Genomic DNA, 23,661 nt, shown 5'->3' on the forward strand with positions numbered 1-23,661 from the left:
CCGTCCAGCGAACACCAGCACCAGGCTCCTGCCCTCCCTGACCCCAGAAACGGCCCAGCTTGGGGCTGGTGCAGGTGTGGACGCCGCACCCCAGGCTGGACCCCAGTGAGTGCCCACTGGCCGGTGGCCTGTTCTCTCAGGACGTCACCCGCTGCCCGTCTTACCCGTGGGATGTGATTCTGCGGTTCGGGGCAGAAATGTTTCCTGGGGCCCGAGGAGCCCCCCTTCAGGTTTCAGGCAAGGTCAGCCCCCCCCGAATTCGTTCCCCACACAGGGTGAATCTCAGCCCAAAGTCACTGGGGTTAAACCCCGGGGCTCGGCCCTGTCTGCGGCCCATTTGGCCTCTCGGGAGCGCGCGGGGTCCCCGCCCTTGACCCTGAGCCCCGGCCCCGGGGCTGGGGGTGGTGCAGGACCGAGGGTATTTTCCCTGCGCTGGTCTCGCAGGGAACCACGCCCAGTGGGCGGGTGGACGCCTCCCTGTGGTGGGGCGAGCCCTCGTGTCTGGACCAACCACGGCTAGCGAGGGACAGGCCTTGGGGATGGACTCCACTTCCTGATGCCGCGCACAGTCGCCGGGCACAACCAGCCTCAGGCTGTGTGCGAGCAAGCCGGTGTCCGCGTGCTGTGGGGACCCTGCCCCGGGGAGTCACTGCCAGCAGAGATGCATCTTCTCAAGCTCAGGGCTGGAAGGCCCCAGAGCAACCGCCCAGATCCTTGGATGGCTGGGGGGTATGGGAAGGAGCAGTATGCCGCAGAGGGTCTGAGGAGACTATCACCCTAGGCTGCGGTCTGGGGGTACAAGGCCCACTGACAGCATGAGGGCAGGTCCTAGAAATGGGGTCTCGGGCCCCAGTGGCTCAGGAAAGCACCAGACAGCACACAGGAGGTCAGCCTGGTGGCCTGCCTGGAAGGGGAGGCAAGCGGGAAGTAATAGGCAGAGAGACCTGTAGGAGAGCCCAGCGTCCTTAAGCCCTCGCTGCGAAGCGGAGGCAGGCACCGTCCGCGTCTCCGGGAAATGCTGAAGCCTCGCGCGGCCAAGGGACAAGCCCACAGCCCGCGGCCAGGAGGCGGACACACGCGGGACTTCAAACCCAGCAGGCGGACACACGCGGTACTTCAAACCCAGAGGCTGTACCCACCCGGGACACCCTGAGTCCCCTGCAGGTCCCCCCACCCCGTCTGCCGAACTGGGGGGACCCGGGATGTTTGGAGGAACCAGGCGGGGGCCCTGACGGGGTCGTAACCCCGCTCTGTCTGTCTTAACTGTGTGCTCAGGCTGTCTCGTGACCCCTCTCGGCCCCTGGGAGGAGTAGCAGGTCTTAAGTTCTCACTATGGCCGTTCAGTAACAGAACGGGGTCACCGGCTGTCGGAGGAACCACACTCAGGCCTGGCTGTGTCCCTGTCCTCCATCCATGGCTGGGATGGGACTCCAGACAGCAGCCTGTCCCCGGCGTCTCAGGCCTGCCAGCTGGGACCGGCTGTGGAAGGGACTTGCCCCTGCGGATGGCCTGTCCATTTGTGTGTTGTTGACCTCCCGGGGAAGGCCTCCCCCCCAGTGCAGGCACCCACAGATAAGAAGACAGATGGAATGTTCTAGAACACTGTGAGCATCTGGTTCCCCACCTGTGGAGTGACTGACACAGAGAATGGGCCCCCTCTGTCCACACCGACGCCCAGGGCTGACATGGCTCGTGGGTCGCCGTCCTCCCTCTCTTTGGAGTTGGCTCAGAGCTCCCAGGCTCGCTCGCTCTCATGAGTGGCCCTGGTGGCCAGCATGTGGCTGGACTCGGCATGTGGGCGGAGACCTTCGGGCCCCCCAGCCTGGACAGGCTCTGAGAGCCAGCAGCCCTGACCCTCTTGGCATCCACAAACCAGAAACCCCAGCAGAAGGGCTGGGGCCGGCCTTCCACAGCCACACGCATTGAGGGGGTGGGGTGCTCCATTCTGGGTGAGTGGGGACCCCGAGATGACCCAGGACGGAGACAGCCAGGGCGTGACTGTGGGATGCAGGCCCCGCACAGGCGTGAGCCGCAGGACCTGGAGCAGGCCATGCCCTCCTGAGCCTCCATGACAATGCGGTGTCGTGTGTCCTCGATGGTCACCTGCAGCACACGCTGGGCTGGACGGGACAGAGGCTGTGCGATCACACACTGTGGTGTTGGCTGTGGACGGGGATGGTAGGCCGGGCTGGGAGGGGTCCGGGCAGAGCCCCCTGCGAGACGACGCCAAGCGGGCTACGAGCTCCAGCAACCAGGGCTTAAGACAAGTGTCCTTAAGCAGCGGCTCCCTCCGATCTCCCGAGCCAGGCCTTCCTGCGGGGGGTCCAGGCCTCCATCCCCAGCAAAGTAGGGCCAGGATGGGAGGGGACGCCCTGAAACCCACCGTTCCTGTCCGGTGACAAGGCGGAGTCCTGGGGCTGCAGGCGGCCCGGTGGCAGCAGGGTGGTGGGGACACAGGGCATGCAGGAGGGGGCTGCACCTTCCCTGCTGGGAGCGGGGGGCCCCGGGAAGCGGTGCCCACTCTCCCGGCCGGATCAGGGAATCCCGGCTGGCACCGTGCCACCGCCCCCCGCCGCCCTCCTCCACCAGGAGCCAGACACACGCCGGCTCCGTGCCAAGCTGGAGGAGGGGCGGCGCTCGGCTTCCCCGCTCCCAGCCGTCCTTTCTGCTGCCTGCGTGTAATTAACAGAGTAATTAAAAACAGGATGAGTTAATTGGTATTCATTTATGTGGCAGATGTTTTTAATTGAGGCAGGAAACAATTTACCTGTTTACATAAACAATGGCAAAGCCAGGCTTGTAAAACACATTTTTAAAAATATTTTCCTCCCCCTTCCTAAAGAGAATTGCCGTCGCTGGGTCTCCCTGTGCCTCGGCGTGAGAGCGAGCGGCCGCCTGGAGCGAGGCCGGCGCGGGAGGCCCCCGCCAGGAGGAAACATCTGTTTAAGGGTTTCCACACGAGCCTGTTTTCTTTCAATTCACAGAAAGGAGGTGTTGTTCCCGGGTCGTGGGGACACCGGCCCCCAGTGGCGCCTCCCTGGGTGGCTCTGGGGCGCAGGGGACCCCGGCATCCTGGCAGAACGGGGGCAGCTGGTGGGGCTCCCCGCCAGGTGGGGAGGGCAGGGCCTCCCTTGGCACCTGCGGTTTCCGCGGCCACGCCCTGGGGGTGGGGCTGTGCCTCCGACGGGGGAGCCTGCGCCGCGTTTGGGAACACGAAGCGAGAGTCCAGGGTCAGGTCCGCGTCACACGGCCCCCTTGCTCATGGTGCCTGGGAGGCACAGTTCTAGAACCTTCCACGGTCACAGGCGCTCTCAGGAAGAAGGGGGATAGGTCGTGGGCCCCGCGTGGGCTGGGGGGACAGCGGCCAGGGTGCCGACCACCCCGTTCTCCTCCCCTCGGGGTCGAGGGCAGGACAGAGGAGCCAGTGTGCTAAAGGTTCGGGGAGTTGCCTGTTCGTAGGTTGGTCCTAAGTTGGCGCTTACTGTATGCCTGGCGGCTGTGGCAGACTGGATCGGTGCTCGTGTTTGCTTGGGTCCCCGCTGACTCTCCGAAGCAGAGTGAATCAGCCCCGGGGCAGGTGTGCGGGGGGCTGAGCCCTGCAGCCTGAGCGCGGCCTCCTGGTCGTCTCTGGAGAAGAGGCCGCGGCCCCAGCGGGGAAGATCTGGGCGTCGCACGGGGTGGCCTGGGGGTGGCCGTGCTCGTCTCTCCCTCGTAAACACTCGCGGGATTCCGCGTACACCGGCGTGTCCGGCACTATCTGGAGGGCTCCACGAGGACTGGCCACAGAGGCTGCTTCCCGGAGCGGGGGGAACCCCTTTCCTCGCCCAGTGTCCTTGCTGGTGGAGCGTTGCGGGAGCAGGGGTCCCCTACCTGCCGACATCCGCCCCTCTGGTTCCTGGCGCAGGCACACCCTGGGCACGAGGCAGACAGCGGAAGAGGCGAAGACAGCGGGGCAGCTGGGAGGGCTTGGCCAGAGGCCTGCGAGAACGCTCGGGAAGATCTTGGCCCTGGGAAGGGGTGTGTGAAACCCCGAGGCCATTGGCCACACCTGCATGGCAGGAGTCTGGACTGTGCCTTTTGGGCAACGCACACCTGGACTATTGGGGGCATTTTGATGGTTCTGAGGGCAAGAAGACAGAATGTTCCAGAATCCAGCAGGGAGAGGACCCTGGAAAGATAGTTTCCCAGAACTCCCAGCTCAGGACGTCCAAGGAGCGCAACCAGCAGGCGCCCTGACACCGGCTGTCTTCCCTCCCTCCTGGACGTGGTGTGAGGCCACCCTGCCTCCAGGCCTCTCCCCCGTGACGGAGCCGAAAGCATGAAGTCAACCACGGCCATGGATATTGGAGGGGGTGAGCAGGGGACCCAAGCCCTTCTCCACTGCTGTGTGACCTGGCGTCAGAACCTGCCCCTCTCTGAGCATCTGGGAGTGCGGGCAGTGAGGGCCCAGGTGCTGGGAGCTGAGACACACCGGGGCAGCCCTCCTGCCTTCCCAGGGGCTCCGCCGGAGGAGGTGGGAACTCTGCCAGCAGCCCCCTCCCCCCGTGACAGCGGAGGCAAGAGGCCCACCCTCTGACATTGGGGGTCGGAGCCGCTGGAGCCCTGGGCTGCTGTCCCCGGGCAGCGGGTCTTCCTCTGCTCCTGCATGGGGCGAGAGAGACGCAGCTCTGCCCCTGCCCCTGCCCCGGGCCGACAGGTGCTTCAAGGCCACACCGTGGGGCCGGCTCACCGCAGCTCGGGCGAACCTGTGGGCAGGCTGTCCTCGCACCCGTGGGGGCAGCCTCCAGCCTCCCCACGCCCCGGCCGGCCTAGCGCCTCCTCTCTGTGGCCTCTGCTGTTTCAGCCTCTGCTCACGCGGTGTCTCCTGGGGCCGCTCGGGTGGCGTCGGCAGGGCACGGGGTCTGCACCCCCCAGGGGAGACCGGGAGGCTCCGGGGGGCCGCCGTGGCCGGTGCCTCAGGCCAGTCTGCACCTCCGCCTCCTGTGTGCAGCGGCAGGTGAAGCAGGTCCGCACGGCCACGCGTGGACGAGGCCGCCGTGTGCGGCCGGGCCTGCCAGGACACGCACCTGCCCGACGGGAGAGAGGCTGTCAGGGCGCGGGGAGGGCGCCCGTCCCTCCTTACTTGCTGTTCACGCGGGCAGCTCCGTTATTTTCGGTTTGGGCAGCTTTCCTTTGGTGAGTTCAAGGTGGTCATGCAACCCGTTTGCTCATTTTTAAACTCACGAGAACACTTCGGGGTCCCTGAAGCCTCCCCGCAGGCAGAGTCCTCACCCCGGGGTTTTCCAGACCCGCCGCAGACCTGCCTTCCCGCGCGCGCCCCGGCAGACGGGACGCAGCCCTGTGCTTGCTGGCGGTCCCCCCGCCATCGGGCTTCCGTCCCCGTGCCCAGAGCCTTTCCCCACGTGCCGACCCCACGGCCATCTGGCTCCGGCGGCGACTCCGCCTGCCCCCAGAAGCTCCTCCGACACTGACACCCCAGCCCGCTGTGTGCCCGGCCCGACCCCCAACCCCAGAGGGCAGCCTGGCTCCTGACGTCCCCGGACCCCGCCACCGGCCACCAGCCACCCACCCCCCCGTCCACTCGTCGTCCGTCCGTCCGTCCGCCCACCATACGCCCACCCACCCAGGCAGCCGTGCCACCACACTCCTCACAGCCCAATCACACTCGGGGGGCTGCGCCAGCGCGCAGAGGGGCGCTTCCCCCTGGAGGCAGGCGTGCGTGGGGGGACGGGAGGGGATTCCCAGAGCTCTAGGACCAGCGCGGGGCAAGGAGGGCACCCCTTCCTCCCACTGCCCCTCCCCGCAGCGGGCGGCCAGATGGCAGGGCGCCTCCCCCACGGCTCTTGGGGGCTGCTCTTGGCGGCACAGCCCCGGCAGCTGGGCGAGGAATGTGCTTCCTTTGTGTGCCGCAGGGCCAGCGGGCCGGCATCTGGATCGTGTTCCGGCCCTTCCGCGAGCGGGAGAGCACGGGAGATTCTCATTCCAGCGGCTCTGCGCTCTCCCCGTCCCCTGCCTTTTAACTTTGTGCTGGCCGCTGGGATGCTGGAAAGCCTGGGATGCAGGACCGTCCGCAGGGCTCGGGGCTGAGAAGGTCTCGCCTCTCCCGCTTGTCCGAGGCTTGTCTGAGGCTCCTGCAGTGGGTCGGAGCTCGGAGCTGTGTGGCCCCGCGGAACACCTGCGCCCTTCCGGAAAACAGAGGCAGGGAGCGTGCTGGGTCTGAACTGCTTTCGACCCGGGAGCCACGGTCACCTTCGTGTCTGGTCGTTCTTCTGCGCATGAGTTTGTTTTCAAGATAGAACCGCGTGTGCTTGTCCCCTCTGTGTGCGTGGGTCCCCGTCCCGTCCATCAGAGTGGGCTCCACGGGCTCGTCTCTGCAGTTAGCGGCACACACAGAGTCCACGACTTGGACTCCCAAAGTGTGCCTGGTCACGAAGGTTGCCTGGCCTGCGCCAGTCCGGGCCCCTCTCGGGCTCTCCACCAGAGGGACCAGGGTCCTGACTCCCACGTTAAGAGTCGGATGCCCCTTGGCCTGTTGCCGAACTTCGTGAAAATAGCGTTGCCTGGTATGTGGGTCGTGGCTCTGGCGTCTGTGACTCCAGCGTCCGTGGCTCCGCTGTGGTGAGATTCGTCTGTGTTGGGACACGTGGCTATCTGGGGAGATGGCTCCCTCGCTCTGTCGTACACAGCAACGCCGTGCCCCACACCCCATCTCCGTGCCCCACACCCCATTCCCCGTGCTCCACACCACAGCCCCCATGCCCCACACGCAAACCCCGTGGCCCACACGCAGCAGGTGGGGACGCTCCCTCTCACAGGCCAGTCAGTAAAGCTTCAAAGTCTGCTGGAGACCTGGCAAGTGTCCGGCACTGTTCCGGGCTCCCTCTGGGGGTTAGCGGTGCACGGAAAGACCAGAGGGGGGACCAGCACATGAGTGTAGGTGCAGACCAGTGCTCCAGGGGAAGGGAAGGCAGGCGACGGAGGGCACGTGCCATGGGGCGCCTCTGGCCTGGGTGTCGGGGAAGGCTTCTCTGAGGAGGGACAGCTGAACCAGACCTGCCTAATGAGAAGGAGCCAGCCCTGTGAAGATCTGGGGTCGTGGTCCAGCGGGTGCAAAGGCCCTGCGGCAGGACGGGAATGCTAGACAGGAAGGAAGGAGGAAGGAGCCCAAGTCAGGAGTCATGGAGAGAGCCTCCGTCTGCCCGTCTGCCTGCCACCCATTGGGGCCTACAACAAGGAGGGGACAGTCGTGCCCCGTCCTCCCAGGTCTCGAGGAGACCAGGTCCACCTGGACAGTGTAGAAGTGCCTGCTTTCCGGAGATGCTGGGAGGCCTGGTGTGTCTGGGATGAGGTCTCTCAGCCTGGGGCCTCGTAGCCGGGCCGGGCTGGAAGAGACTGCAGGTGAGCGCTTCGTCTGGCCTGTTGTGTTGATCTGGGTGACGGAAGGGACCCGTCCTCCCAAGCTGACCGTCTCCCTGTCACTGCCGAGGGGATGTCAGCAGCCCGGCGGCTACACAGGGTGTCCCCTCTGTGGCTGTGAGGGGCTTCGCTATGCCTTGACACTCTCCTGCGGACCCCTCACCCTTGGACAGAGGCTCGCCGTCGGCCCTGTGGGTGGGCTCTGCGCACATGCACGGGAGGGGACGAGCTCCTCTGCCGGCCGGTGCGGACGTCAGCCTTCGAGCTGGACCCATCTGCTGTGTGCTGGCTGTGTGACCCGGGGCAGGCGACGTGGCCGCTCTGTGCCCCCGTTTCCCCCGCTCTACCCTGGAGCTCTAGCAACACCTGCTGGCCTCTTCGGGAGGAGCTGAGTGACAGACGGCTTCGGAGCCGGGCACAGGGGCAGCTCTTGGCAAAAGGGAGCCGGTTTAGATTCAGAGCGGGCAGGTGGGTGGCTTGTTGAACGCGTGCCCAGTCCACGGGCGCTGGACGCTTTCCCGGGGTCACCTGCTGCGACCCTTCGCGGTGGGCTCTGCCCTCCCTGCATCACAGGTGCGGAGACCGAGGCCCAGATTAGAAAAGTCACTGATGTTCCAGCCAGGACACGGAGACGGGCCTGGAGGAGCCATGGCGGGCTTGCCGCCTTGAGAAGCCCGCCTGGGTTCCTCACCCAAGACCGCCCCCGCCCCAGAAGCGGGACTTAGAGGCCCCATTTTACCAGCGGGTAAACCGAGGCTCAGAGACATGCTGGGGTCGTCTTCCCGAGTTCAGGGTTGTTTGCGGAGCCAGAGGGGAACCCCACTCTCCCGCACCTGGCCCATTTTTGTCACCGTGGTGACCCGTGACCTTTGCCACCAGCCCCACAGCCCCAGGGGGTCGCGGGGCCCTGGGAACAGGCATTCTGGGGGCTCAGCGCGGAGCAGTGGGCAGGACGGGAGCAGGCAGACTGGCAGCCAGGGGAACGGCCTCGAGAGCCTGGCGGGAGGCTCCGGAGGAACATGCTGGCCGGCAGGGAGGCTCACCCCACCCTGCGGAGGGAAGCAGGAATCCTGTGTCTTTGTCTTGTGACTTCATCGGGTGGCGGACGCCTGCTGGGAAGCAGACGCGGGGAGAGCCTGGGACTCGTCAGGGCTGCAACCACCGAACGCCCCATGTCGCTTTGCTGTGGGTCAGAGACAAGCCTCCCGCCTGACACCGGCCTCGGTCAGCCTCCTGGTCAGACCCGCCCGTCCGCACATGGAGGGTCAGCCGCTGTCCTGGGCTTGCCCAGAAGGCAAGCAGCCCCCCAGCCCCGTCACCCCAGCCTGGTGCCCCCCACCGTCCGTCACTGCTCAGACCTTCCAGAATGTGTCTCTTCCTGGGGCTTCAGTGTTCCTCTTGGTCGCACGCGTGCCATGGGAGGCCCCAGGAAGTTCGCCACCAGTCAGGGAGGCCCCTGAGAGACCTGCGGCCAGAGGAGACGCTGGTCAGGCCAAGTTCAGGCCGCCCAGGGCAGCTGTGAGGGAGGGTCCGCTGCGGGGACAGGGCCGCGTCTCAGAGGTCTGGGCTCCTGCTCTCTGCACCCCGCACCCGGGGTGCCCGGCCGGCTAGCCGCTCTGGCCCGGGACCCACCCTGAGCTCAGCGGCCTCCCGGGGGGTCTGTGTGTCGCTGGTGGGTTCGGGTTAGGGTGGGGACCGCGGGGGGAGCTCTTCCCCCACGGCCCGTGGCCCCTGCCTCGGCCTGGCTCTCTCACGAGCCCCTCGCTCACGGACACGAGACCCCAGCGGCACTGAGCCCTTGGGAGGGCTCCCCAACTGTGGCCGCTGCTCGGACCCTCACAGGCCGGGCCACCGTCTGGCAGGGCCTGCCCTCGGGGAGTGCATGGAGCAGCCGTGGCCTCGCCAGGGGCCCTCCGCCCGGTTTCCCTTCAGACGCATCGCGGTGTCTCATCTGCCGGAGCTCGGCGTCAGGCTGGTCCGGGCGGCTTCAGACCCGCCGTGTGGGGAGCTGTTGGGAGGGGGGTCGGACGAAGCCCCGCCCTCGCTGTCCTTGTCCTGTCCGTGGGCAGCACAGCCCGGCTGGGCAGGGCTTTGCCCCCCAGGAGACCATGCCTGGGATGGAGGGGTATGGAGGGACCGAGGCTGGGCGGGCAGCTTGGGGAGGGTCGTGGGTCTCCCCGCAGGCCACACCATGGTTTGGACCCGATGGGGAAGGAGGTGGGGAGCCGCATCAGCCTGGACCCTGGGTCCCCGCGGGGTGCCTCCCCTGCTGTGTCCGTTGTCTGGGCCTCGGTGTCCTCGGTGTCGAGGGGGTGACGGCTTTCCTCGAGGGCTTCGGGGGGAGGGAGGTGAGCCGCCGTCAGTCCGGGACCCTGGAAGCCCGGGCGGGGCCTGGACGGGCAGCGGATGGGCTTGCGACGGGCTGATCCACCCCCACTGCGGGCCCAGGCTGCCCACAGCGGGGGCCAGGAGCGTCTGCAGGGAACAGGTCGCGGCTCTTCCCTCTGGAGTTACCCGACCCGAGCGGGATGCTGCGTGCCGGGACACAGCGGCGGTGTGCACCCCCACCACACCTCCCGATGCACCCACGGGCTCTCCCTGCGGGGCAGGTGGGCCGAGTGCGGACAGCTGACACCAGCCTGCTGGGGCAGAGGTCCCCTCCCCACCCCCGATCTCTGGCCAGCCCCACTGGGCCGGCGAGGTGGAGTCGGGACTCACATGTGTAGAAGGGAGCCCGTGACACCGGGCAGGCTGCTCTCAGTGAACTGTGCCTCCCTGGATCGTCCTGCCTTTTGCACAGTGAGGATTTATTGAACACCTACTGTGTGCCCAGCACTGTTCTAAGCACTCGCTTGTACAAGAGAAGGTCGCCCTGGGGCAGAAACGCAGAGGATGTGAGCAGGCCATAACGGAATCTGGGGAGGGAATCCCCAGCACAGGGAATGGTCTGTGCAAAAGCCCGGAGGTAGGGGTGGCTGAGTAGGCTGGATGAGGGGAGGGTATGGGAGACAAGGGCAGAGAAGGGACAGGCCAGGCACAGAGGACCCCGTGAGCACGCTCAGGGTCCTGGCTGAGGGGCAGGCTTAGGAAATATGTCTTAGAAGGACCAGCTTGCCCCTCTGGTTCCCGAGAAAGCCAAGTGCGTGGGTTTACCTTGGCTGGGGTGTTACGGGTTTTGGCCTGCTACCCGGCTGAGGGCAGAAGCTGGGCATTCAGAGACAGGTCCTGCTCCTGGCTCTGCCCCTGCTCCCTCCCCTCTTGAGGGATAGGGAAGACAGGGTCACTGTGTCACAGGGGTGTGGTGTGCACAGGGAGACTGGCCTTGGCCAGGCGACCTCGAAGGGGGCTTTCTCTTCCTTGTGTTCCTGGAAGGAAGGTGTGACGACTGGGTGACAGCCAGGAGCCCAGTTGGGCACCATCGGAGACGTGGTCTCCTCAGCCTCAGCGATTCTCAGGGGTCCCTGTGCACGCTTCGTGCTCACTCCCCACCCCCGTGTACAGGTGCGGACACGGAGGCTGAGGGCAGCGTGGTGTCCAGACTCCCTGCTCGAGCCCGTGTTCTGCCCTTTACAGAGGAGGGCAGGCCCCGGCTCCGCACTCCCAGAGCCCTGCTGCTCTGGTGCTTCTGAGGCCGGGTCTGGGGCCCCCCAGCCTCGCACAGGCCTCAGGAACCCCTGCCTGCTTGTCAGCCCCAGGAGAGGGGTCTGGGGAAGGGCTGTGTCCATCCCAGGACAGCAGACCCCAGAGCAGGGCCCCGGCACCCTAAAGCCCCACGGACAGAGTGGCTCCTGGGGCCAGACGGCCTGGGTTTGCGTCTGGGTTTCCTCCTGTGCCCGCCTCGTAGGCTTGTTGCCGGGTGAGCTGAGCTGAACAGCGGGAGGCCTTGGCACAGGCCCGGCACCCAGTCAGGACTTTATCACCGGCGCTCCGGGACCTGCTGTCGGTGCCCACCCCTTCCTGTGCAAAGGGCCTGAGGCCGGTGACCTGCTCAGCTTCCTGCGTTCCCACGGCCTTTGCACGGGTCAGTAGAGGTACCAGCAGATCAGACCCTGCATGATCAAAGCAGGACCTTGTTATTTCTGGCCGCTTTGCAGACTGGAGGCGGGCAGCAGAAGGTTCTAGAACCCCAGGGCGGGGAGCTCTGGGCTGTGGCCAGTTCTCAGCCAAGCTGGGCGGGCTGGGAACCACAGGCCGACAGGGACAGTGATGGATGAGGTGGCTTGTTCCGGCACATTCCATGTTCTTTCCCACCGGCTCCGCCTGGCCTTGGAGAGCTGCTTCCTCTGCGGACAGATGAGGGACAGTCAGCTGGAGACCGGCTACGCCGTCTGGGAAAGACGCAGGGTCTCCCACCGGCCCGGGGCATGCGGGCCGAGGGCTGGGAGCGTTCTCAAGGGGAGGAGGCAAGGCTGGGCATAGGGACCCCTCTGGCTCCCCTGCTCACGGGGACGCCTGGACCTGACTCGCCTCCCGCCCACCCAGATGTACACCAGCACGCCGGCGGCCCAGCGCTCGCAGCCCTCAGCGCTCCAGGAGGCCGGGCGGGGCCTGCCACAGAGAAGGCCCCCTCGGGGCGACGGACGGGGTGGGCAGGCACCTGCAGGCCTCGGGGCTGTGGGCGGGTGGGAGAGAGGCCCGGCTCCCCGCTGGCTCTCCACTCAGCCGCATGAGCCCAGCAGGCCGCTCTGAGCCTTGGTCTCCCCTCCCAGAGAGAGCAGAGCAGCGCCGTCAGCCTCCGAGGGCCGTGGGAGGGTCGCACAAGCCAGTGGGCTGGGCCCTTCCCGTAAGGAATATTCTCTTCCATGTACGTTGGAGCTCCCTGGCTACGGGCCCCTCACTTCCCGTCTGCCTACCTCGGAGCCAAGACCGCGGGGTGGGGGCCCGGCACTCCCCTGGCTGTCCCCACCCCCCAGGCTGCCGCTCTGGCTGAGACCCTGCTCGGGCTCCAGGATGGCTGGTGGGGACTCCCGGCATCAGGGGACGGGGCTGAGCGTCCCCGCTGCCGCATCTGGGCTTCCCTCCAGCCACGCGACTGGCCCCTCACTCGGCTACAGCTCCTGCACGCACGCGGCTGCGCCTGGCGGGTCGCGTGGAGAGAACCAGGGTGCCTTCACCCTTGCTGCCAAGGGGCCTGAGCTGCTGGGCAAGGGGACGGGGACGCTGGGCACAGGACACATGAGCGTGGTAACTAGTCTGCCGTGTGGGATTCCTAATAAAAACCCGTCCTCGGGGTCGCTGCCCGCTTCCTGGTCTGAGGGATAGACAAGCCCACGGGGGGGCCGCTGATACCCTTATTATTAATATTAACATGGTAAGGCTTGACCTGGTCTGCCTAAACAGAGCTCCGTAAAGGCAGTTTGTCTGCGGAACCCCGCTTCTACCAGATACTGTGTGCAGAGCATGGCGGTGAGGCAGCCTCCCGGGGCCCACCCGGGCTCTCCAGGCGGGTTCTGGCCTAGCCAGGGAGCAGAGCCAACCCTCGCCCACAGCCTCGGCAGGAAGCAGGACCGTCCCCTCACCAGCTCCTGGCACCCAGCCTCTGACGGAGGGACCCTTCTCCGGCTCCCCCACAGCCTGAGCCCAGCCAGCTCCTGCTCCCGCTGGCTCTGGGGTCCTACCCAGACAGCCCCATGCTGGCCACCAGCCCGTGTGACCTGCGGGGAGTCCGAGCCTTGCGGGGGTATCAGGGGGGCCGGAGAGCAGCCCTTGGAGCCAGTGCTGGGGATACAAGGCCTCCCCATCCGGCAGCTCGTTACCGTTTTCCCCAGGCTGCAGGGCCTGTGGGCCAGTCGGGCTGCGCGGGCTGTGGGCCTGGGGCTTGGGGACGGGGAGGAGACGATAGGTGGCGAGGGTGACCGTAGCCCACGCCGCCCATGGTGTGACCCTGGAGAGCACCAGGCCTCTGCGAAGCGCGTTTCTCCCTCCGGCGCCTTGGACGCGTCCCCCACACCGGGGAGCTGGGCCGCGCGCGGGCTTCGAGGGAGAAGCGAGGCGCTGAGCTCGCAGAGGCGGGTACTCGTCCTGGGGCGGGCATCCAGCTCCCTCCGAGCCCGCGCCGAGTGCACCCGCCCCGCTGCCCCCGCCTGGCCAGCCCCTCCGGCCCCGCCAGCCCCCCGCGGCCCCCACGCAGGGAGATACCTTCAGAGCCCCGTCCGGCCCCCGTCCTGCTCCTGCTGTGCGCACAGCCGGCCTTCTGGACGCCCGGCCCCATGTGCCCCCGCAAACAGGGAGGTCAGGAGGCAGGGGCACCCCAGAGAGGACCGACGTCCCCGAGGGCGAGGGGCCCCCGTGTGGGGGTACCTCAGCGGAGGACATGAAGCCAGAGCTGAACCGCCAAGAAGGAAGGAGCGTGCCAGGCGGGGCGCTGTGCGTGCCGGGGGAGGGGCAGGAGGGCAGCCTGGAGCGGTGAGCAGCCCCAGGAGCAGTGTGGACGGGTGTGGGGCAGCGGCGTGGACGTGCCGGCCCGACCCCGCGGACCCTCCATCCCGGGGCCCCTGCCCACGTGCTTCTCGCCAAGACTCCCGAGCCCTCTGAGCCTTCCCGCCTCGGGAACGCTGTTCCTGTCACCGTCGCCGCCTCTGCCCTCCCCGGACAGCCTTCGTCATTCTCTGGGGGGGGGGGGGTCTGCGCTGAGGGCAGCCTCCAGAGCAGGGGCTGGGCGCCCAGTCCTTCCGGAATCTCTGCCAGGTTTCCTCGAGCGCGTGCCCAGGCGCTGCCCCTCCACAGGGAAAGACTCGGGAGGCGCAGCCAGGGAGCCACAGAGCCACAACCCAAGACACAAGGGCCTCGGGAGGTCCCACACGGTGCCCCTGGGGCGTGGGGCCGCCCCCACTCTACGCCTGCAGCCTCGGTCCGCACCCGCCGCCGCAGCCTCTGGGAGAACAGGGTGCAGGGAGGACACGCGGCTCGCAGACCCACGGCCCCCATGGAGGCGCCCCGCCCCCGCTGAGTGGCCACAGCAGACACGGCGCCGCTCGATGCCTGGGACCGCCAGAACCGGGAGCTGCGACGCTCGGGGCACAGCAAGCCGGGAGCGGGTGTGTCTGCTCCGGAGACGGGCGGCCTCACCTTCCCTTTCCGCCGCGGGAGGCCACGGGCGCCAGTGGGCACGGCTGGTTCCCTCCTTGGGGCTCAGCGGGCGGCCCTGGGCGCAGTGTGTCCGCCAACCGGCTTCTCAGAGGACCCTGCTACGTTGGCCCGTGGCACCCGCCGTCCCCCCGCCGGCGGTGGAAGGAGCGGGCGGTGGACATGTCAGGCTCCCTTCGCCCTTTCCACGCGGCTCGTCCTCAGTGGCCGGGCCGGGATGAAGCCCCGAGCGGGGAAGGGCCCCCGTGTCTAAAACACACCCCCCAGGTCGGCCCCGGGGGACTGCCTGTCCCGGGGTGCCCGGTCCTTCCCAGGGCCGGCTGGGCCACGTCTGCACCCTGCAAGGGTGGCCCAGGGCTCACAGGGGCCGGCCACGTTTGCCTTCTTTGGTTGTCACCAGGGGCCGGCGGCCGGCGTGCATCCAGGCCCGGCGGTGATGGGCGCCCGCAGCTGCGGCGCACGCGTGCCCAGCCGTCAGCTCCCTGACAGGCGGGCTGCAGGGGGGCAGGGCGCCTGGCAGGAGGGAGGACAGCGGCTGTGGCTGAGGACAGCAGGTGCGGCATGGCCCGGGGGCTGCTAATGACCGGCTGCTTCCCTGCCCCGGGGGGCCTAGCAGGGAGGGGCGTCCTCACGGCCAGCCCGCGGGGCCCAGAGCGCAGAGGGCTGTCAGAGCCCGCCGGGCGGGTGGACAAGGGGCATCTGTACGGTGGTGGGGGGGAGACAGTAATGCCATCTGTCGGCGTGATCCGTCTCCAGCCACGGAGGCTGCCCGCCCGTTTCCACGTGTGCGTCCTGGGCCTGCGGGGGCCCTGGGAGAGAACGGGGTGACGCGGAGGACAGGCGAGGTGCAGTCACACAGGGACAGCTAACAGGTGGGCCGCCTGGGCCCCTGGCAAGACCCCCCGGTGTTAGCAGGGTGAACTCGGGGCAGCGCCTGGGGCAGCACGGGCTGTCCTTCACAGCAGGCAGAGGACGCCCACCGTGACGGCCTCGAGCCGCTGGGCCGCCCCACGTCCCAGCCAGTCTGCTGTGGTGTTTCGCCCGGCCCGGGCGCTGGCTGACCCAAGTCAAGACAGAGAGGGAGGCCCAGGGCCTGCCATCCTCCAGCTACGGAGATGGCTGGCAGCTGGCTCGGGCTTCCTACGGCTGGTCAGCTTCACCCGGAGGCCTTTCCCTGCAGGCCCTGCTTTGTGGGGGCCCCAGGTTCAGGGCACCCCAGGCCCTGGTACGGCGCGGCTCCACAGGCACCGTGTTGACAGCATCAGGGGCACGTGACCCACCGTGGGCCACGTATCGAGTGACCAGGCCTGGAACCGGGTGAAATTGACTGTGTCCGTGGCCTAGTCGGGCCCAGGAACCACCCAGGCTGCCAGGGGCTCACCGCAGAGGGCCTGCCCCAGGAAGGACCCCCCCACCGTGCTGAGACGTGACGCCTGAGAGCTGTCAGGGCCATGGGAGCCATGGTTCCCCCGGAGTGGGGGACCCACCTGCAGCCCCGCACCAGGGAGCTCGTGAGGGAGACCGGTGCTCGGCCTCCCCAGGCCTGCGGCGTCGGACACGGCGGTCGGAGGCCGTGTCTACTGGCCGCTGCCGGGGGTGGGGGTGGGGGTGCCACCCGCCCCCTGATCTGCAGGGGGGTCCACCCAGCCCCCCAGAAACAGCCCCCGAGGGACCCCAGTCCCGTTCCGACTGCCCCCGACTTCTCCCAGCGCCACCTTCCAGCCCGCCTGAAACGGCAGCCCCGCGCCCGCCCTCTGGGCCCAGGTGGGTGGGACGTCGGCCCCTGGGAGCACAGCGGAGGCTTATCTGCTGCCCAGTGGGGCCTGGGACTGGCCCCGGCTGCGCGCAGAGCCGGACGCCCCCCGGGGAACCAGCGGCGCCTGTCCACACCCGGCGTGGGTCCCTCGCATCCCGTCAGCCCGCTCACCCTGCCTCTCTCTTTCTGCCCTCCCCGTGGCCCCCCGCAGCGGACAGGAGGGACGAGACAGTAACGATGCCTGACTCGCCGGCCGAGGTGAAGACGCAGCTTCGGTCCACACCCCCCGGCATGCTGCCCCCTCCGCCCGCCGCATCCCAGGGGGCCACCCGGCTCCCGTCCTTCGCACCGCATGCAAGTGAGTACCAGGGCCGGGCACCGGTGGGCGGGGCTGTGTGAGGCTGGTCCGGCGGGTGATGGGGGCACCGCCAGCCCGAACCCATAAACGCCCTCCGCTGGGCCCTTGAGAGGGACGGTCCCAACCGCAGCCTGAGGTTCACATCCTGGTCCTCCTGCTTCGTGGCTGTTTGGCCTGGGGCGAGCGACTAGAGCTCTCTGGACCTGGAGTCCTCCGCCCCGACGCAGGCTGGCCCCGCGCCTGCCTCACGGAACCGCGGTGAGGACAAGTGAGTTAGCGCAAGTTCTCACCCGGGGAGTGCTGTGTCAGAGCTGCCACACGTGGGGCTCAGAGAGGGACGGGAGATCCCTACTAGCGCACAGCGGCTTTCTCGAGGGCCGGGGTCCGTCAGAGGGGCTCTGCAGCTGCCGTGGGGTGGGGCTTGCTCAGGACCCAGGTCAGCCGGAGCCCGTAGCTGCCAGGGACGGCAGGGCAGGCCAGCATCTCTCTGGCCCAGGGCTGATCCGGGCTCAGCCTCGGGGCACACACGGCGTCACGGGGAAGCCTTCCACAGTCCACAAACACCACTGCGGACCTGTTGCTTCGAGCCAGAAAATTCGGTGACTCCGTGACTTTGGGGTCCTGAGTGTTTGGGAAGGAGACGTTAGCCTTGGGCCGATGGGGGAATTGGCCGATGGGGTGTGGTATCCCATGCCCCTCAAGACTGGGGGCTTAGCGGTGTGTCCTAAGCATTTCTGGTGGGCAGTGGAGAGAATCCTCATGGCATCTTTGCCCCCACATCCAGAGGCCAGGCAGCCCCACACCTGGGGAACGCTTCCCCACGTTTGAAATCCAAGCGAAGCTCGTCTCTGGGAAGGGAGCCTCGAGTGCCTCAGTATGGTGGTGGGCATGGCTTCCTCAGACACCCCCTGTCTGCCCAGAGTCCAGGCCACATGGCAGGGCTCAGCTCCTTCCTCCCCTCTCATCCGAGGCCGGGCAGCCAGGGTCCCTGGGGGCCTGGCTGTGACTCAGCCTACATCTGGAGAAAGGTGCTGCTTTCGGTGGTCAGGCAACCCAAGTTTGAGGCCGGGCTTGGCCCCTTGTCCGTAGGACTCTGGCTTTAACCGCCACTAGGAGCTCCCAAGACACAGGCCAAAACGACCCACACTCCAGTGTCCGGTTCCGGCAGAGAAGGCAGCGGGCCGCCTGCCGCAGGACCGAGGGCTGGGAGCCGGCTGCCCAAGTGTGGCAGGCACGTTGCCCTCGGCCTACTTTCCTTCTCGGTCCAGGACCCATGTTCCCAAAAGCACTGGCCTGGGAACCGGATGTTCCAGATTGGGGACAGGGGTGGGTCCTATGGGTAGCTCAGGGTCCCTCCCGGCCGTTCGGTCCCCCACACACCCCAGGACACCATGGGCTCGCATTTCTGGTGCCATCTGGAGCGTGGAGGTCTTGAGAGGCTGGTGGCTGGCACTTGAATGTCACCGGGCTGCTGGGGTGTGTTTCTGGGCACCTGGCCACCTCCAAGGGGCCTGTGCTGTGCCCTCATCCGTGGAACTCCCTGAAAGCCCTGGTTAACTGCACCGTGGCCCTGGCTGCTGGGGGCGGGGGCCTGGGAGCCATGGCCTGAGGGCTGTGGTTTTCCTTGCCTGATGAGCATCTGGGCACAGATTCATCCTGGAGTGGAAGCTGCGGTATGTCTGTGGCAGTGGTCAGGATGGCTAAGATGGCTCGGGATACCCTCAGAGGCCCGTCCTTCCTTGATTACCCCCTGTGACGGGGGGCTCTGTGCCTGTCTACAGTGGTCCGGCCCATCTTGCCGTGCCTCGTGCCGACTAACTCCAGCTGGGACAGATCATATCTCTGCCTGCTGGTGCTTCCCCTGCACGGCGGCTCAGGGCTGGGCCTTGTTTTCGAACTGGCTTGTGTGCCAACAGACCTCATGCCCTATCAGCTTGGGCTCTGGGTCCCTGGAGGACGGCGCCAAGCAGGGTCACTGGACGCCTTCCAGGAAGAGAGCTTTTCAGGAGCCTAGTGTCCCACCCATGCCAAAGGAGATGACACAGTGCTGGCCGAGCTCTGAAGGTCCCACGAGAAATGGCCCTGAGACCCCCAGTACGACCCCATTAATTCACGGTGGAGGAAGTGAGACCAGAGGAGAGAATGGACTGACCCAGGCGGTGACAGAGTCCCCGCCCCAGAGCTGCAGGGAGAGGCAGAGGGGAGGGGCGGACTGCGGGCGCCCTCGGAGGTGGCCTTGCCCCCCCCGAACACCCCCGGCCTGCTCTTTCCTGACAGCGTGTTTTTCTTATTTTGCTTACAGATCGAGAGGACGGGCCCACGATGTCCTTGCCCCACGGCCGTTTTCATGGCTGCTTAAAATGGTCTATGGTCTGTCTCTGTAAGTAAAATAACAAAAACCGTGGCCCTGGGAGGTCCTTGTCCAGCACGCTCTGCCCTGGGAAGGCCACAGCAGCGCCCCCCACGCCTGCACCCCCTTATCACTGCGTCTGCTGTGTTCGCGAGCCGTGCCTCCCTTGGACAGGAGGGGGGCAGGGGCAGGGGCAGGAGGGCAGAGCGTAGCGCCCCGAGTCAGTCCCGCGTCCACAGCCCCGCGCTCACAAGCTGTGTGGCACTGGGCTGGTGGGCGGCCTCTCTGGGCTCCCCTTTCTCGAGCCACAGGACAGGGAGAATAAGGCAGGTCCAGCTCCCGTAGGGTCTGTGAGATCCTGACTGTCAACAGCAAGTCGGTCGCTCGGCCCCAGCGCCCAGCCCCCCGCGGCTGGCACCACCCCGGCTTCTCCACCTGTGAGACGGTCGTCAGCCCAGCGCCCAGTGCCACGGGCGGTGACAGGGAGCCGTGAGGTGCGGCTGGTCTCCCACGGGGCCTGGGACACGCTGGGCGCTGGGTCGCCCGTGGATGTTTCTGCCGCAGTCGTGGGATCCTGCGGACGCCCGTGGCAGGAAACACTTAAGGGCCGCGCTCAGGTCAGGCCCCAGCTTGGCCCGGGGTGGCCCCGCGGAGCCCCCGGGCTGTGATCAGGTGGTGGCCACACGGTCCTGCATTGTTCACGTCCCACGAGGCCGTGGTCCTTGCTGTGTCGTCACGTGCTGTGCCCGGCCTCAGGGGGCCCAGCGTGTCCCAGGAGCCGCGGTGCTGACAGGGGAGGGGCTGCTTGTGGGTTCCATGTCCCAGCGCGACCCCCGCCCAAGCCCCAGGGCCGGGGGAGCCAAGGGGTGCTCGCGTGTGCCCCCGAACCCCAGCCGGGGACACGTGTGCGGTCTAACTTAGTAACACACCTGTTGTGGGAACGAAAGCGCTTGTGGCCGGGGGTTATTTTCGGCGTCGCGTTAGCAAGTTGCTGAGACTGCCCGGCAGCCCGCGGGAGGGAACACAGGCGAGTGAGGGCACGCAGGCCACCGGGAAGACCCAGGCGCCGAGGGCAAGCTGGTAAGAGAGCTGCAGGGAGGTCAGGTCCAGGCCGGGCCGCGTGGGAGCCCAGGAGGTAGAGAAAGCCGCTGGTCTCGGAGGCCTCGGGAAGCTCCAGACCCCGGGTGACGGCCCGGCTCTGCTGCGAGGAATCGGGCCCCTGGGGCGGCGAGCTCCCTGGGCCAGCAGAGCCCTCTCCTGGCCTGGGCGCGGGGATGGCCGGCGGCCGTCATCACCCTTGACCCAGGCATCAGCTGGAGCCCACCAGGGAGAGGGAAAATGGGCCCAGCCGTGGGGACCCCTGCTCTTCCGGAAGGTCCTCCGGACAGCACCTCGGAGAGGGCGAGGGCCGGAATGCGCCCTGCCTGCGTGCGGCGTTCACGCTCCATCGCAGAGCGGGAGAAGCCGCGAATAAGGAGATGCTCGGGGCTGGTGTGTCCCCTCGAGGCCCCGGAAGGTGCCCTGAGGCAATTCAGACCAGTGGGCGAACGGGCTCGGACTGCGGGTGCCTCCTGGGGAGGGGGTGGCTGACGCGAGAGCGCAGGCCCCGTCTGGGGACAGGAGGCGGCACGTGCCAGCCGGGCAGTGCCTTCCAGACTCCTACGGAGCGGCGGCCCCGTTATTGACGCGTGGCCCCCGACACGGGAGAGCAATCGGGGCCAAGCCTTCCAGCTGCTCCCGGTGGTAGGACAGCCGAGGCCATAACCCAGGGAACCGTGGAGTGGAAGGGGACTGACACCCGTCCTCCGGTTCAGGCCAAGGGCCACTTGCAAATGAAGAAACAGAGTCCAGGCCCCGCACTCGCACCTCCCAGGCAGAGGTGAGGCCGCGGGCAGGATGCCCCCTCCCAGCCACAAGGGCAAGGCCGGGTCTGTCTGCCGCTGAGTGGCCTATGGTGTGCGGGGCTCAACCCGCGGGGGGCAGGCATTCTGGGGAAGTGCATGGGGTGTGCGTGGTCATGGCCCCCTGTGGACTGGGCACCTCCTGGCCCACTCGGGGACTCACGGAGTCATGTTTGTGCGTGTCTCTGGCCAGCGGGTCTGGGGGAGGAGGCCGGCGTGGCGGGAGGGGCGGGCAGTGTCCGTGGGGCCAAGCCACCAGCAGCAGCCTCCGGGTTGCTAGCGGGCTTGTGGGGGCGGGCAGGGGCACGGGGGAGCCGTGCCCCCCAGGCCTGCAGAGCAGGTGGAGGAGGTGACGAGGACCCGGGAAAGCCACAGCCAGGGGAAGGCCGAGGCCGGGGAGGTGGTGGCATGTGGGCCTCCAGGCCAGATGAGGCCGAGAGCATCTGCGGAGGATGCTGCCGGGCCCGGTGAGGACGGGGAGAGCAGCCGCGGTCCGGAGCAGGACCCCCACCCCGTGGCCCCGGCCGGCGGACGTGTTGGGCGCTCGGGAGAAGCCGCCTCACAGAGAGGGACGCTGGCGGCATCCCCACCGCGGCCCCCAGAAAGGAGCTCCTGCCCCCCGTCTCATGCTCGCCGGCTGCCGGGCCTCAGCCAGAGGTCCCTGGAGGGGCCAGAGCCCCGAGACTGTCTGTCCCGAAGGAGCAGGGGCCTTGAGCTGACCGCGCCCCCCCAACTCCCTGGCTCAGGCTTTGCACGCAGCCCAGCGGGAAGGGCGGGTGGTGAGGGGCGGCGTGAGGGACCTCTGCTGGGCACCGGGTGTGTGTGCGTGTGTGCGTGTGTCCACGTGTGTGTCCGTGCGTAGGTGTGTGTGCGTGTGCACGAGCGTCCCTGTCCACTTGTATGCACACGTCTGTGTTCACGTGGGCCTGAGAGCACATGGGATGTCTGCGTGTAGGGCACACACGTGTGCAGGGGAGGGCGTGAAGGATGCTGAGGCGGGGAGCGGGAGTGGGAACAGAGGCACGTGTCAGGGCACGGGGATCAGGGGCCGCCAGAGGAGAGGGCCGGTGAGCATCCCGGGGCCTCAGTGCAGGAACACGGGGGCCGCCCCGAGCAGGTGCCTGGGCAGCTGGCCGAGGGGCAAGGTGTGAGTGACTGCTGGGCGTGTCAGACAAGCCTCAGGAGCCCAGACGTGTCAGCCCTCCTCGCACACCTGGGTTTGCACATCTGGGGCCCCGGCCAAATGTCACCACGGGCCCCAGCAGCCTGCCCTCTGCCGTCTCTGCCGACCCTGGTCGTCGAGGTCAGGCTCCTGAGGCCAGGGGACGGGGACGCAGGCCGGACTCAGGCTCAGCCTTTCCTTCTGTCCCTCAAAGCTGAGGCGTGAGGTCTTGTCCCAGAACGTGGCACGGTGACCCCCCGGTGTCCGCCATCCGGGAACATTGCGCCCAGTGTCGGGGCCATGGGGACCCCCGGCGCCACTCCCCTGACCATGGCAGCTCATCACAGCGGCCTCCGGTCTGCACAGGCGCTAGCCTGTCCTCCCTGCAGAGCCTGGGGCTCCCGCGCATTCACCTCCGGGGTGGCAGCCCGACAGCAGCCCGTGCAGGGTGTCTGGGCCCCTCTGTGCCCCCACAAGCCCCATCAGCCCAAGTGATGGGGCCTGTGGAGGCCATGGGGCACTGCTTGGGGCTGTCGTGGCCAAGGGGAGGGTCATGGCCTTTCTGGAACGGTGAGCCCCTGATCCCCTGAATGGGGATAGGGGTCTACAGGTCCCTCGTGGAGGAGAAGCCCCTCTGCCCACTCCCAGCGGACCCCTGAGCAGCAATGTGGCGCGCCCCCGGCTATGGAGGGCCTGGCCATGTAGCCCAGGGCAAGGCCAGAGGCCTGGTGCGGTCAGGGGGCCACGCCGGCCCAGCCCCTCCCACCGCTGACCTGGGCCCGTTTGCAGGGGCGTCTAGTACCCCATGCCCCACTGCGGGCTCCAGCCCCGCGGCCCCCTGTGCCGTCCTCTTCAGCTGACCCCTCCCTCCCGCAGTGATGAACGGCGGTCACTCGCCCACGGCCGTCAATGGGGCGCCGTCCACGCCCAGCGGCTTCAGCAATGGCCCGGCCACCTCGTCCACGGCCTCGCTGTCCACGCAGCACCTGCCCCCGGCCTGCGGGGCACGGCAACTGAGCAAGCTGAAGCGTTTCCTCACCACCCTGCAGCAGTTCGGCTCCGACATCTCACCCGAGATCGGGGAGCGCGTACGCACGCTGGTGCTCGGGCTCGTGGTGAGTGGGGCGGGCGGTGGGCGGCGGGCGGCGGGGCCGTGCCGCGGGGCTCGGGCTGACCGTGGCCGTGTCTCCTCGCCCAGAACTCCACGCTCACCATCGAGGAGTTCCATTCCAAGCTTCAGGAGGCCACCAACTTCCCTCTGCGTCCCTTCGTCATCCCCTTCCTGAAGGTGAGCCGCGTCCCCGTCCCCCAGCGGCGCGGCCCCCACGCCGTCCCACGTCTGTTCCCCGCCGGCTGTGACCGGGCGCCACGCTCGGCCGCCCCACGGGTTCCCGTGTGGGAGCAGCGCTGCCCAACCAGGGCTACAGATCCGCAGGGGTGAGGAGGATGAGGGAGGGAGGCAGGCGCACCACAGGGGACTACACGCCCGGAGCCCCGAGGCAGGAATGTGTCTCCTGTGTTCGGTGGGAGGCAGGAACAGGTGGCTGGACGGGTGGTGTCAGGACGAGGGCCATCAGCGGACCAGGGCCTCCGCGCAGGGAAGGGTAGTGGTGGCCGACTGCAGCAGGAACG

The 23,661-nt window shown here is 67.8% G+C and overlaps 1 protein-coding gene across 8 annotated transcripts in view; it reads left to right on the forward strand.

Moving 5' to 3' along the window:
- The window catches only part of CBFA2T3 (CBFA2/RUNX1 partner transcriptional co-repressor 3), a 78,109-nt gene that overhangs the window by 38,798 nt on the left and 15,650 nt on the right, over positions 1 to 23,661 (forward strand). For 4 of the 8 annotated variants that reach the window (XM_045987341.1, XM_045987349.1, XM_045987348.1 and 1 more), the window contains exons 2-5: positions 16,470 to 16,616; positions 18,919 to 18,996; positions 22,906 to 23,144; positions 23,228 to 23,317. In XM_045987341.1, coding sequence (XP_045843297.1) covers positions 16,470 to 16,616; positions 18,919 to 18,996; positions 22,906 to 23,144; positions 23,228 to 23,317 — 554 coding nt within the window. The other 4 variants (XM_045987346.1, XM_045987343.1, XM_045987347.1 and 1 more) reach the window with 4 other exon arrangements.

Source organism: Meles meles, chromosome 19 (assembly GCF_922984935.1).
Source record: "Meles meles chromosome 19, mMelMel3.1 paternal haplotype, whole genome shotgun sequence".
In the NCBI taxonomy this organism is placed as follows: Eukaryota; Metazoa; Chordata; class Mammalia; order Carnivora; family Mustelidae; genus Meles; species Meles meles.